Source organism: Symphalangus syndactylus, chromosome 8, assembly GCF_028878055.3.
Source record: "Symphalangus syndactylus isolate Jambi chromosome 8, NHGRI_mSymSyn1-v2.1_pri, whole genome shotgun sequence".
Classification (NCBI taxonomy): Eukaryota; Metazoa; Chordata; class Mammalia; order Primates; family Hylobatidae; genus Symphalangus; species Symphalangus syndactylus.
Window position 1 is genome coordinate 27,229,856 of NC_072430.2, and position 15,356 is coordinate 27,245,211.

The following is a 15,356-nucleotide window of genomic DNA, read 5'->3' on the forward strand; positions in this document are numbered from 1 at the left end:
CTGGCACACCACTTGGTGAAGATAGGGGAGAGGTTAGAACAGGTAATACGAACAATTTGGAAGTACATAGGAAACGTAACAGTTAATCGAAGGACTTTTGATCATCACATCATTGGGGAATTTCATGACTGTTCTTATATGGCCTCTCCCTGTGCCTGTACCCTCTCATGTCTTGGCTTGTCATCTCCTTCCTCCCAGATGGCCCTAAATTGTTCATACCAAGTAATACAGAGCAGTTCTGCTTTTTTTTTTTTCTTTTTTGAGATGGGATCTGGCTCTGTCACCCAGGCTGGAGCTCACTGCAGCCTCCATCTCCCAGGCTCAAGCAATTCTCCTGCCTCAGCCTCCCAAGTAGCTGGGATTACAGGCACATGCCACCACGCCTGTCTAATTCTTGCCTTTTTAATAGAGATGGGGTTTCACCATGTTGGCCAGGCTGGTCTCAAATTCCTGACCTCAAGTGATCCACCCACCTCAGCCTCCCAAAGTGCTGGGATTACAGGTGTGAGCCACCGTGCCCAGCCCAGTTCTGCTCTCTTGAGTCTCTACTCCCAAAATCAATTCCAGGTCTCCCTTTTGCATCTCAAAAACAAACACACCAAAAAAGCCTTTAATTTCATTGGGCCTACATTTCTAGAAGCAGTTATTGTTAATAACAATTAATTCTCCTCTGTTACATCTGCATAAACTTTAATTCCTTTGAAAAGCCATTTCTGAGATAGTATGTATATGTGTCTATACTATATCCCTGTGTCTGGTAAAAGAGGAGTTGCATTCAGCGGGTTCCCTCACTCCACTGCCCCATGTTTTGAGCCTCACTTTCCAAAGCTTGTCTCTCATGTGGTCTTGTCTGTACCTAGTCTATGTTTTGCAGAATGTGGTTGAGCATGGAAGCTGTAATCGACTTACTTATGTGTCCCTGAATGATGGGTCTTAAGGTGTTTCTCAGGCATGCGTTTGTTTGTTTGTTTGTTTGTTTGTTTGTTTGTTTATGAGATTAAGTTTTGCTCTTTTCACCCAGGCTGGAGTGCAGTGGCACCATCTTGGCTCACTGCAACCTCTGCCTCCTGGGTTCAAGCAATTCTCCTGCCTCAGCCTCCCAAGTAGCTGGGATTACAGGTGCCCACCACCACGCCTGGCTAATTATTGTATTTTTAGTAGAGATTGGGTTTCACCACGTTGGCCAGGCTGGTCTCGAACTCCTGACCTCAGGTGATCCACCTGCCTGGGCCTCCCTCCCAAAGTGCTGGGATTACAGGCATGAGCCACTATGCCCAGCCACTAGTGTTTTTAGACTCGGTAAAGACAATGAGGTGATAGTTTCTTTCTTTAATTCCCTAGTACCTCCCAGGAGGTAATAGATTTTCTATAATATTATCAGCTGTTTCCTCAGATTCATTTATTCCACAAATTCATTCATTCAACATTCATCCTCTGCTGTGGGGCAAGAAGTGGGGCCACAGCAGCAAACAAGACAAAGGTCTTGCCCTCCTAAAGTTTCTTTCGAGTCAGGGTTGGGGGGTTGGGGGAGCTGAATTTTTTAGTGCTGAGGGTTTGTTGATGACACCAAAACAACGCATTCTAGTTTCAAAACTAGAGCAAACTCACGTTAGGGTTGAATGCTGTAACAGAAACAAGAGGGCTTTTTAACCTGATGACATTTCCTTCCTCTCCTCAGCCAGTCACTAATTCTACCCACTGGACATCTTCTCTGTCACAGTGATTTGAGTGTGGGTGCTATGAGACCTTCCTTCTTCAGAACAATTCTGTCTGCAACGAAAAACAGTATTTGTTAGCTTTTAAAATGATAGCTCTGAACTTGAATTTCCTCTGCACTGTCCATGAGATGACCAGACCTGCTTGTATATATGTGATGAGGACGAAAAGTCAAAAGACATAAAGTGTTTCAGCATGTCTGATTTGAAATATAAATTTAAAATGATGATGCCCTGCCATTCATTATGTGAATAAAATGCCACCCCACACGTTATGAATAAACTTTCCAGTTCTAACAGTGCTTGGTTATACTATACTCATTTTGTGATGGAAAGCTCTAGCAAAGGCAGCAAGAAAAATTAGGAGTTAATACAATAACAGGCGGAGCACAATGGCTCATGCCTATAATCCCAGCACTTTGGGAGGCTGAGGCAAGGGGATGGCTTGAGCTCAGGAGTTCGAGACCAGCCTGGCCAACATAGTAAAACTCCATCTTTACCAAAAAAATACAAAAATTAGCCAGGCGTGGTGCCGTGTGCCTGTAGTCTTAGCTACTTGGGAGGCTGAGGTGGGAAGATTGCTTGAGCCGGAGAGGCGGAGGTCGCAGTGAGCCAAGATCACACCACTACACTCCAGCCTGGGTGACAGAGTGAGACTCCATCTCAAAAAACAAAAAGTTAATACAATAACAATGAGGTTGTTTACTGAGAAAGTCAGGAAAAGGGATTTGCTTCTCTACAAGCATTCAGCATCTCAATAAGTGAATAAGCACACTCGCATACACACAAAATATTATCAGAAGCAGTTTATTCTAAACATTATTTTTCTAGGTTATTCACTTAACTCACCCTCTGAGATTTATAGTTCAACCATACCAGTTCAGAATGGAAAGAAAAAAGGCCGTTTATCTAATCCAATTCCTTGGGAAAAAATACTTAGGCAATATTAAGAATCCTCAATTATCTAATTTAATAAAAGGGATGATTTATATTCTGTAGTTAGTAACATGATACTGATTATTTCTAATCCCTTCGAAGAGATCTGACACTATGCTTTTGGTCCTGTGTAGCATGAAATCATCATGTATATTTTACCAAAAGAAGTAACAAGAATAATGGCCTCTGCAGTCTGCAGTCATTTTATATGAACACACTGCAACATGGTTTTGCCCTGGGGCAGAGAAGTAGGGATTTTTCTCTACTTCAAAAGAATGAAAAATTATCATCACTCTATCCAGAACCATTATAGACTTCAGAGACTTTGGCATGAAATATTCAGAAAGTTTATGTTAGAATTCAATATTTTAAAAGCCTGCTTTAAAACTATTACAGTGATTAGTGGCTCTCTTGCTTGGGCCAGTTTTGGTTTAAAAAGTCCAATGTCATGGTTGATACAAATTTGATGTTTGAACAAAATATAATTGGCATCAACTGCAGAAGCTACTTGTAAGGCATTGTTTTAGAATGCCCCCAAAGAGGAGTTGGCACCACTGCTCATCAGTTATGCTTTCCAACACACTTTTTTTTTTCTTAATTGAGATGGAGTCTTGCTCTGTCGCCCAGGCTGGAGTGCAGTGGCGCGATCTCGGCTCACTGCAACCTCCGCCTCCTGGGTTCAAGCGATTCTCCTGCCTCACTCTCCCAAGTAGCTGGGATTACAGGGGCCCACCACCATGCCTGGCTAATTTTTTGTATTTTTAGTAGAGACAAGGTTTCACCATGTTGGCCAGGCTGGTCTGGAACTCCTGACCTCAGGTGATCCACCCACCTTGGCCCCCCAAAGTGCTGGGATTACAGGTGTGAGCCACTGCATCTGGCCTGCATATGTTTTTGACATATCACAGAAAGACATGTGTAAGATAATTAGAAAGAGCCATTTCTTTTTTTCTTATATAATCTGCATATTTGGCTTCATCTCTTTAAATATGTGGAATATATTATTTCTGTTAGTTTTAATAAATACCCTTTCTTTCCTGCAAACCTTTATTACCAATGAAAAAACAGGCATCAATCTCAGCCTTCAAGTAGATAAAATAGGTTCCTCTCTCACATAGACATGCAAATAAATAAAGATTCTAATGTGCTCTTGGTACATAGGTGTTAACGAGAATAATGTATAAATGACTTTTTGTTTCATTTTCCAGGGAAGTAGATCGAGACTCAGATGGTCACATCAGCTTTAGAGACTTTGAATATGCCCTGAACTATGGACAGAAAGAAGCCTAACTATTATGAACTACTTTTGGTAACTCTGGGGAGATCAATAGATTGTAATGTCAGCAGACTCTGCTAATGATGTCATGCTACAGACCTACAGACTTGTGATTAAACATTTTAAAAATTTTTAATTTTTGTGGGTACATAGTAGGTGTATATGTATATACACACACATATATGGGTTATGGGAGATATTTTGGCACAGGCATGCAATAAGTAATTGACTAAACTTTTAATTATAATTTTTGGATGCTGATGATGGACTTGCAACTCAGAATCCTAGAGGTAGTTGCTGCCAGGGGTCTCCTTCTGTGTGGCCAGCAGCCCTGAGTCAGGCCGCCATTGCTAGAGCTGGGGCTAGGGATGGCGCTGGTGGTCCCCTTCCTCCTCACTCTTCTTGCTTCCTACCCTCTCCACACTGCAGGCCACGGTGCTCCACTCACTCACTTCATTGTCCTCACCATCCCACCCTGAATCTCATCATCTCCTAATATCTGCAGAGGGGCAGCCTTTTTCTGCCAATGGTGCCAGTTTCCTTCATTTGCTCAACATTGGTTGAACAAATAATAGCACCTACACATACAGAATACTTACTATGTTCCAAGCAATGAGCCAGGCCTTGGGAAGCATAGGCTTAAGACTTCTCTAAGATAGGCTCGTGCCTACAATCCTAGCACTTTGGGAGGCCAAAGCAGGAGGATCACTTGAGCCTAGGAATTGGAGACCAGCCTGGGCAACATACCGAGACCCCATCCCTACCAAAAAACTAATAATAAAAAATTATCTGGATTTAGTGGTGTGTACATGTAGTCCCAGCTACTTGCGAGGCTGAGGTGGAAGGATCATTTGAGCCCAGGGGTTTGAAGCTTCAGTGAGCCATGGTTGCACTGTTGCACTCCAGCCTGAATGACAGAGCAAGATCCTGTCTCTAAAAAAACACTTTCAATTAAAAAAAAAATATAAAGACTTCTCTAAGATAATGTCCTTGAGTCGAAATCATCACTGTACAGTGGTCCCAGGGCACTGTCTGTGCAAGACAAAGAAACCAGATTGGGCTAACACGAGCAAGCCCTCTCGGGCTTTATACAGAGGAAGAACAGAGTGGTAAGGGTACTGGGGGCAAGAGACATGTTTGCAGAACCCTTTAGAATGGCCTAGGCTTGGGAGTCTCACCGCAGAGAAGCAAGCCTTGAGCTGCTCAGCTTCCCTCTGCTCCATACCCCCTGGTTCCTAGCAGTCATGTCCTGCACCCAGAGCCTTAGCCATGTGTGTTCACATTCCCCATGCCTTGCCTGTCCTGCTGGGCTCCAGTAACTGCTGTACTGGAGCAAGAACAGCAATGCTGGACACTCAGCATTTATTGAAGGTAATTCCAAAATACTGGTATCAGTACTCTTATTTATAAGTGTACGGAATGCATAACATGAACATTAGTCAAAGAACTTTTAATATAATTCACTTTTTAAGTGTTAAAATTTAAAGGTCAAGTAAAATTGTTAATTTGTAATATAGAAACATTAAGCATCATTATCATACAAATTATTAGCAGGTAATGTTAATAAAAATAAATGTTTATGGGTTTTTTTTTGAGACAGAGTCTCACTTTGTCACCTAAGCTGGAGTACAGTGGCGCAATCTCAGCTCACTGCAACCTCTGCCTCCCGGGATCAAGTGATTCTCCCGTCCTAGCCTCCTGAGTATCTGGGATTACAGGCGTGCACCACCACACCTGGCTAATTTTTGCATTTTTAGTAGAGAAGGGGTTTCACCATGTTGGCCAGGCTCGTCTTGAACTCCTGACCTCAAGTGATCCATCTGCCTCGGCCTCCCAAAGTGCTGGGATTACAGGCGTGAGCCACCATGCCTTGCCAGTAAAAATAAAGTTTTAAACTGTCAAATAAGAGGAGCCTAAGAAGATGTGACAACTAAATGTCATTTGGTATCCTGGATGAGATCATGGAATAAAAAATAGACATTGGCCGGGCGCAGTGGCTCATGCCTGTAATCCCAGCACTTCTGGAGGCCAAGGCAGGCGGATCACGAGGTCAGGAGATTGAGACCATCCTGGCTAACATGGTGAAACCCCGTCTCTACTAAAAATACAAAAAAAAAAAAAAATTAGCTGGGTGTGGTGGAGGGCGCCTGTAGTCCCAGCTACTCGGGAGGCTGAGGCAGGAGAATGGCGTGAACCTGGGAGGCGGAGCTTGCAGTGAGCTGAAATGGTGCCACCGCACTCCAGTCTGGGTGACAGAGCGAGACTCCATCTCAAAAAAAAATAGACATTGAGTAGAAGAAACAAATCAAGGATGGACTTTAGCTAATAATAATAATATATCACTCTTGGTTCATTAATTGTGACAAATGTATCCTACTCATATATAATGTTGATAGTAGGGGAAACTGGATGAGGTATATGGGAACCCTCTACTATTTTCACAATTTTTCTATGAATCTAAAACTATTCTAAAATTAAAAGTTTGTTTAAAAAATAAAGTCTTATTCAAAACCTAATAAACTAAACTTTATCTAAAATGAAGAAGACATTGAAAATCAAGTAAAAATAAGATCTTATTTCAAAAACAAAGTGGCTCAATGGTATCATTGAGTAGCTTTTGTGTTTATGTACGACTTGTTCCAGTTGATGAAAAGTTGATGAATTGTTCCTTTCTGATTTTGGGTAGAGTTTTGTTCAGCAAGTATTTTCATCATAAGTTGAATAATTGAGTCGTTCGTTGATCTTGATCTCAGAACATAAATGATGCATACTTCAGATTTTTAAAAATATCAAAATTAGAGTAATACATGAACAAAGTGGCATTATTCAGAATTTCCAGACAGCCATAACCTCTTATACCAGTCACTATTCAGACCTCATTTCTCCCGGGAAACATGACAAGGGAAAGGGAGGGGTCATTTCCCCCAGTTGATGCGGCAGGCAAGAAGCCAAGTTGGGGATAGCTGTTGGGCAACTCACTTGACCCTGGACTAGTCAAGGCTCTTTTTTGTCTCAATGATGGAAAACCACCCAAACTAGCTTAGACTGCAAGAGAATGTACTGGAAAACACTGGGCTATCTGATAGAACTAACATAGAGACAGCAGTGGTGCAGTGGGTTTCCAGGATAACCAGAACCAACCATACCAGCACCTTCAGATTCTGCCTCTCTCCCCTAGTCACAGACAGCCTCATAGTATCCTGAAAACGAACTGGCTCACGATTCATCCAGTTCCAAGTCTAGAGACCCCACAGAGAGGCTCTGGCCCCCTGGAGCAATCAACTCTGGTTCACCCAGGGGGTATGGACATGGCCACTGGGGACTCACCCAGGTGTACCCAGGGCTGGTCGCAGAGAGGGCAAGTTTGTAAGATCTGAGCAGACATCCCATTTTCTTTCTTAGAAGAAAACCGTATGTCTGTCTAGCTGTAAACTATAGTCTAGGAGGGAGAGTGCTCCTCGGATTTGCTACTTAGGAAGATCCAGGCTCTCAGGGTGAATACAGAAAGAGAGAATGAGAAGCCACTCATGTCACCTTCCCCTTCTTTTCACTTGCCCTGGGCCCAGTCCAAATCCTCATCCTGTAAGCTTTTTCCCCAGCTTCTCACTTCCAGGTCCTAGTCCCTGTCTTTGTCCCCAGTCCACATGCTACTGTCTGTGCAGAGCGACTTTGTTGATCTGATTTCAGTTGAGTGGCCCAAGGGTGGACATCTATTGACCAACTCAATCTCTTCCCTTGGGAAACACCAAGAGTGGGCATGAGTGAGAGAGAGCAGTGCCCCTCTGAGGGGCTGAGTAAGTGTGTCTGACTCAGGAGTGAGTGACACACATGTTTTCTACCACATGACCTGGAAACCCAAGGCAGCTAGTTGGCATTGAGAGTGGAGAAAAAAAAAAAAAGGACACTGAGAGGGGAACAGGAAAGGAGACAAGAAGCCCCGTGGTGCTTGGCTTCTGGTTAAAGCTTGTGTCCAAGGCCCAGTCATAACCCTCTGGGTCCTGTGAGGTAACCCTGTATCCTCCCAATAAATCTTTCTGCTCAAGCCAGCTGGAGTTGCTTTCTGTTATTTGAAACCAAGAGAACCCTAACTGTTGTAAGCATCGAGCCAAGGACAGAGTCTTGGGCAACGTTAACATTTACTAGGACAGCAGAGAAAAGTCTTCTAACGAGACTAAGAAGAAGCAGTTGAAGGTGGAAGCAGAAGCTGTTGCCCCCTTCTGTCTACGATTCCCCTGCCCCAACTTGCCCTCTCCCTGTAACCCAGCTCCATCTTCCCCGTGGCAGCAGCTCTCAAAGGGGTCACCAGTGAGCTGCTAATGAATGGCCAAACGCACCAGCCCTTCTCCAACCTCATCATACTTGTCCTTTCTCCTGGGTCTGCCCTGACAGCTGCACCTTTGAAATCCTTCCCTTTCAGTTTCCATGACATGGGTCTCTCCTGGTATTTCTGTGCCCATTTTTTCCCCTCTGTCTTTTCCTGCTTCCTCTCCTACAGCCATCCCGTAAGTATTAGCATTTTCCAAGGCCCTGTATTTGGCCATTCTTCTTGATCCACACATTCTCCAAGGATGATTTCATCACCACCAAGATTTCAGCTATTATCTTTATGGGTATGACTCTACAAACAAATCTTTATCTTGACCTCAGCTCAACTCCAGACCTGTGTTTTCATTTGCCTATCGGACTGCCATGCAAACTCATTGAATTAAAATCAGACTCATTGTTCCTCTCATTTTCAAAACGATTTTCCCATTCTGTGTTTCTTTTTCCTAGCTGCCGCCCCATCCCCCCGCCCAGAGCTGTCATCCAAGCCAGCTGCCGCAGAGTTCTTTTCAAGCCTCCCCCATCTTCCTTAGCTCCGTCATCCAGACACTTGCTGAATCCTTTTGAGCCTGGCTCTGTAAACCCTTCACGGCATTGTCTTCCATCCCCTCCTGATCATTCTGCCTTTGTCCTTATTCCCCCTTCCATCCTTCCACCTAGTCATTTTTTCTTCTACTCACTGATATAAAGATGAGTAAAAGATGTGCAAGTAAGAAGCAAACCCTGCTGTCAACAAATTTTAATCTAGCATGTCCGTTATCTTCCCAAAGCACAGACAAAATTACTTTGTCTCTGCTCAAAAGCTTTCGGTGGCCATCTTTTCTATTGGATAATGTCGAACCCTGTAATATGCCATTCAAAGCCCTCCATAATTGGGTATCAATTTATATTTTCAGTCCCATTGTTCACAACTACCTCTGCCATACCACCCCACAACCAGGTAAACTCACACACACACAGTCCCTTCTCCTAAATACACCAAAAACAAGACATCTTTGCCCAAAATAGAGGAGTAACAAATACTCTTGGAATGAATATCTGACAAGATAATAGGAAAATGCAACCATAAAATAATAAAACTCACTTTGAAAAACATCCGGGATCATCTTCATCATAATGAGTATTTTTCCCTTCACTTTGTCACCTTGGGAAGGGGGACTAATTATGCCAGGTATTTTGTATATTTGGTTTTTTTTTAATTATTGCGATAGATATTAGTCATCCTCTTTTATAAATGAGGAAACAGTCCCGGAAAATCTAAGTAACTTGATTCAGGCTAAGTGATGGTGATGGAAGAAGAGTGTCAGGGTGGGGATTCAAACCTGTCAGCCTGACTGAAAACATATGCCTTTCCTACAATGCTACATTATTACCTGCAGTGGGAAAATCATCTATGACATTGATTCACATTCTATGGTGACTCTTCATTTTCAGTCTAAAATGAATTTGCCCAGATTCACTGGACAATCCAAGACAAGCCTTTGGCACATAGTAGGTATTAAAAATTAATTTCCAAGCTGGGCTTGGTGGCTCATGCCTGTAATCCCAGCACTTTGGGAGGCCGGGTTGGGTGATCACCTGAGGTCAGGAGTTCGAGACCAACCTGGCCAACATGGTGAAATCTCATCTCTACTAAAAATATAAAAATTAGGCATGTTGGCGCATGCCTGTAATCCCAGCTACTTGGGAGGCTGAGGCAGGAGAATCACTTGAACCAGGGAGGCAGAGGTTGAGCCAAGATCGTGCCACTGCACTCCAGCCTGGGCAACAGAGTGAGACTCTTTCTCTTTCTCAAAAAAATAAAATTATTTTCCATCTTCTGCATCACCAAACTTAACCAAAATTACTTTGGGTTATTAAACCCACTTTCAAAAGACAAAGATTAAAATGTGCTGCAAGCTCTAAAGGCAGTATTCAAAGAGGAGTTTCAGAAATGCTGCGAACAATTGAAGCATCTTTGAAATAGGTGTGCATTCCCACTGAGCAACGCTTACTTATATATATAAATTCTAAACTGTATTTCATCAATCAGCCTACTTGGTATTCACACCTCACTTACAGAATTGTAATTTAGGATTAATAAAAATGAACTGTTGACTACTTTCCTTTTTGTAGCTTATAACTTTAGAGAAATTTGTTTGGAACTGCAGAACTAGTCAGTTAAAAAATTCATATACACACTCAAATTGAAATTCAATGGCATTAGGAATAGCAGCTCACAAAGTAACCTTTCTTATAAAACAGGCTTAAATTGGATTGGCCACAAGGATTGAAAAGTAGCTTAAAACAATTTAACATAATAAAATATAGAGTGTCCAATCGAAATGTTTCTTAGATTATTAAGTTGATGAAATACTCAGAAATGTGAATAAAAAAGATTTATTCTAACTTCAGAGAAAATGCAGATTAATTTATGTGAAAACATAAACTGAAATCCAAATATACTCCCTATTTTATGCTTTACTGATCCTTGAAAAAAATTTCAACAGAGAGCAAAACAGTTAAGTTGGCTAAAGTATGTGACTTCAGAAAGAGCAATTCCAATAATACTGAATTTATAGAAAAAACTTTTGACCAAGGGGCTGGAAATATATTGTGTGTATTGTCATAGCAACAGTCATTTTAAGGTAGAAGTCAGGTTTGAATATCTTTTTAATTTTAAATAAGGAAGCCAAGTTTAATTTTAAATAACTTTTCTAAGGTCAAATGTGTCAGAGAGAGTTCTTGAGTCCATTTCCTTACCAAGCTTTCACTATTGCTACTTGTCTTGGACGGCCCATGGGATAGGATTTGTTCATTTCTTTCTTTTTTTCCTTCCTTGTTCCCTTTCTTCTTTCCTTCCTTAATTCCTAGAATTGCATATATTGGACCATCTAAAGTTCATTCGATCTGACCTGCTCTTTGGCTGACATTCAAACTTCTATGAGCAGATTTTTCCCCCTTACTACAAATTGAAACCAAAATTCCAGAACACTTTATGTCTTTCATCAAACATAGAGATCTCTTGGCCATGATTTCTTCAAATACTCCATTTATCACAATCTTGAAGAGAATGGCCTTCTCAAACTCCAGTTGTATGCATTTTATATCAATAATATTATCTGACACATCTCTCATTCTCTGTTCTTCTCCACCACATCTTCATGCTCTTCCTCCCCTTCCTCCTTTCTCTCCCTGTTTCAGTTGGATAATTTCTACTCTCATTTGTTTCTAGGGGCAATGTAAAATGGTACAGCCACTTTGGAAGACAGTTTGGCAGTTTCTTACGAAGCTAAACATAGTCTTACCACATGACCCTGCAATCAAGCTCCTAGGTAGTTGCCCAACTGGTTTGAAAATTCCATCCACACAACAACTTGCATATGAATGTTTATAGAAGCTTTCTTCATCATCACCAAAAACTAGAAGCAACCAAGATATGTTCTTAAGAGGTGAATGGATCTTCTACAAAATACCTGACCAATCCTCCTCAAAACTGTCCAGCCCATCAAAAACAAAGAAAGCCTAAGAAACTCCAAGAGGACGCCAGGCGCAGTGGCTCACGCTTGTAATCCCAGCACTTTGGGAGGCCGAGGCAGGCGGATCACGAGGTCAGGAGATCGAGACCACAGTGAAACCGCGTCTCTACTAAAAATACAAAAAAATTAGCCGGGCGTGGTGGCAGGCGCCTATAGTCCCAGCTACTTGGAGAGGCTGAGGCAGGAGAATGGCGTGAACCCGGGAGGCAGAGCTTGCAGTGAGCCGAGATTGCGCCACTGCACTCGAGCCTGGGCGACAGGGCGAGACTCCGTCTCAAAAAAAAAAAAAAAAAAAAACTCCAAGAGGAACCTCTGGAGCCATGGTGACTAAATGTAATGCAATAGCCTAGATGGGATCCTAGAACAGGAAAAGGACATTATGGGAAACCCAGGAAATCTGAATAAAGTATGAACTTTAGTTAATAATGTACCAGCATTAGCTCTTTAATTGCAGCATATGTATCATGCACATACAATGTTCATAATAGGGAAAACCGAGTGCGTGATATATATTAATTTCTATACTATCTTAATTTTTCTGTAAACCTAAAACTGTTCTAAAGTAAAAAGTTTTTTTTAAAAATTCAGATCTGGCCGGGCGCAGTGGCTCACGTCTGTAATCCTAGCACTTCGGGAGGCCGAGGCGGGCGGATCACCTGAGGTCGGGAGTTCAAGGCCAGCCTGACCAACATGGAGAAACCCCCGTCTCTACTAAAAATACAAAAAATTAGCCGGATGTGGTGGTGCATGCCTGTAGTCCCAGCTACTCAGGAGGCTGAGGTAGGAGAATCGCTTGAACCCGGGAGGCAGAGGTTGTGATGAGCCGAGATCATGCCACTGCACTCCAGCCTGGGCAACAAGAGCGAAACTCCATCTCAAAAAAAAAAAAATCCGATCTTACTTTACGGTGGAACTTCTATACCTTTCCACTATTTAAATTTATAATAAAAGTTGAAGGTGTCAATTAAAAATATGGAAAAAGGAGTACATTTCAGAATAATGTTATGTAATACTTAGCAAAAAACGTGTGTAAAGCACCACTTACGTCACTTTTTTTTTTTTGTCTGTGAAACAGAGTTTCACTTCTTCTGTCCAGGCTGGAGTGCAGTGGCGCGATCTCTGCTCACCGCAACCTCCGCTCCTGGGTTCAAGCAATTCTCCTGCCTCAGCCTCCTGAGTAGCTGGGATTACAGGCATGCTCCACCGCGCCCAGCTAATTCTGTATTTTTAGCAGAGATGGGGTTTCATCATGTTGCCCAGTCTGGTCCCGAACTCCTGAGCTCAGACGATCCACCCTCCTCAGCCTCCCAAAGTGCTGGGATTACAGGCTTGAGCCACCGCGCCCGGCCACTTACAGCACCTTTATAGGACCCTCTGACTGCACCCTCAACGATGGCCTCCCTAATGTGGTCAGGCCTTTGCCGTAGGGAAGTGTGTTCACAGCCTCTTATATGACTTGGATTGGTTTCTGACAAAGAAGAGACCTCATATATTTTAAAGTATTTTTGACTTGCATTTTGAAAACATTCAAAAAAAGAAAGTCTCCAGCTTTCTATTATACTGCTTTCAATATACATTTCCAGGAAAGAAATCCCTTAGCTTTGGATCTATTGAAAAGAAAGGCCTTTCTACTTCTTTTGAACTTGGTAATTTCTCACAGTGCTGAGAAAACTGTAAGGTGCCATCCACCCATAAGGTGTAGTTCCTAGATTCGCCCTGCAGCAGGTCTCCAAAGGGCTGCTAATGAGTGGCGCACACCCGCATGCTGGGAGGAGCCCTCCCCCTGTTCTCTCTGCAGTCCTGGTGGCTTGGCCTCAGCTTGGCACTGAGTCATAGCCTTGGAAAACCAGCATGGTCATTGTGAGATTACTCAGGGACTAATGTGATTTTACAAAGTTCATGTTTTCTACATTAAAGTTGTAATGGTTAACAAGCCTAATTCTTCCTTTAAGCTTTTACTTTATAGACAGATCCTATTCTTCTATTTATAAATCCAGAAAATTGTATGAATCACTCTAAGGTGTCTTTCATAATTCTGTTACATTTCCATACATTTTACCTGCATGTATAAAATATATATTCAGTTATTTTTCTATATTAGGGTTCTCTATAGGGACAGGACTAATAGGATATATGTATATACAAAGGGGAGTTTATTAAGGAGAATTGATTCACATGATCACAAGGAGAAGTCCCACGATAGGCCGTCCGCAAGTTGAGGAGCAAGGAAGCTGGTCATGGCTCAGTCCGAGTACCAAAACCTCAAAAGTAGGGAAACCAACAGTGCAGCCTTCAGTTTATGGCCAAAGGCCCGAGAGCCACTGGTGAAAAAGCTGAAGAACTTGGAGTCTGATGTTCCAAGGAGGGCAGGAAGCATCCAGCACGGGAGAAAGATGAAGACCAGAAGACCCAGCAAGTCGGCTTCCCCCACCTTCTTCTGCCTGCTTTATTCCAGCCGTGCTGGCAGTTGATTGGATGGTGCCCACCACGTTGAGGGTGGGTCTGCCTCTCCCAGTCCACTGACTCAAATGTTAATCTCCTTTGGCAACACCCTCACAGACACACCCAGGAACAATACTTTGCATCCTTCAATCCAGTCAAGTTGACACTTAATATTAACCATCACACTTTATTTGATTGATCTTTTTAGGAATTTATCAATTTCATTAACCTTTTCAAAATGCCAACTTTTGGTCTTGTTGCTTTTCTTTTCTGTTTGTCTTCTGTTTCATTATTTCTGCTCTTAATTATTATTATTTCCTTTCTTTTTTGCTCTTTGTTTTTTCGCTGCTTGAGAAATTAAGATCATTGACTTCCAGTATTTGTTTTCTAATATATATATTTAAGGTTATAAATTTCCAGTGAGTACTGCTTTAGCTGCATCTCAGAAGTTTTTATACATTTTATCTTCTTTATAATTATAAAACATATTTTCTAATTTCTGTTGTGATTGCTTCTTTGACACGTGCGCTGTTCAGAAATGAAATGTTAAATTTTCAAAAATTGTGGGTTTTCTAGTTTTCTTTGGTGATTTCTAGCTAATTTCACTGTGACCAGAAGACTTATTCTGAATCTTTCAAATCTTTCAATCAATTCTCTTTTAAGACCTTTGGTTCTTCAGTGAACAAAGACATCTTCCCATGTATTTCAACAAGTTTTTAAGAATAGTAAATTAAACTCTGTAATCTATTGTCTTAGTTCTCTTGAATGTTCCAACACTATTTGTAAGCTTGGATTTCAACTTAAAATCGTAGATCTAAGACAACTTGTATTTTAAATTAGAATCATCAAGTAAATCTGTTATCAGTCTGAGGCTGTGCTGTCCAATGCAGTAGCCAACAGTGCATGTCATTATTTAATTTTAATTTTTAACACAATTAAATAAAACTTAAAATTTAGTTCACCGCTGAACAGCCATATCCCGAGCCATACTTCAACTGTCCAATAGCTGCATGTGGTTAGTGGCTGCCAAACTGAAGAGCACAGAATAGAACATTCTCATCACTGCAGCAAGTTCCGTTGGCCTAGACAGCACTCCCTGGGTGCTCCTGCGCAATGCTAGTCAGATTTTAGATTGACTGCTCTGGG

The 15,356-nt window shown here is 41.9% G+C and overlaps 1 protein-coding gene across 9 annotated transcripts in view; it reads left to right on the plus strand.

Moving 5' to 3' along the window:
• The window catches only part of EFCAB11 (EF-hand calcium binding domain 11), a 169,818-nt gene extending 155,064 nt beyond the window's left edge, over positions 1-14,754 (plus strand). For 5 of the 9 annotated variants that reach the window (XM_063644051.1, XM_063644054.1, XM_055288458.2 and 2 more), the window contains one exon: positions 3,860-4,059. In XM_063644051.1, the coding sequence (XP_063500121.1) occupies positions 3,860-3,867 (8 nt within the window). In that variant the 3' untranslated portion in view covers positions 3,868-4,059. Of the gene's footprint in view, positions 1-3,859; positions 4,060-11,464 lie in introns of those variants that run through there. The other 4 variants (XM_063644050.1, XM_063644053.1, XM_063644056.1 and 1 more) reach the window with 2 other exon arrangements.
• Positions 14,755-15,356: the final 602 nt, after the last annotated feature.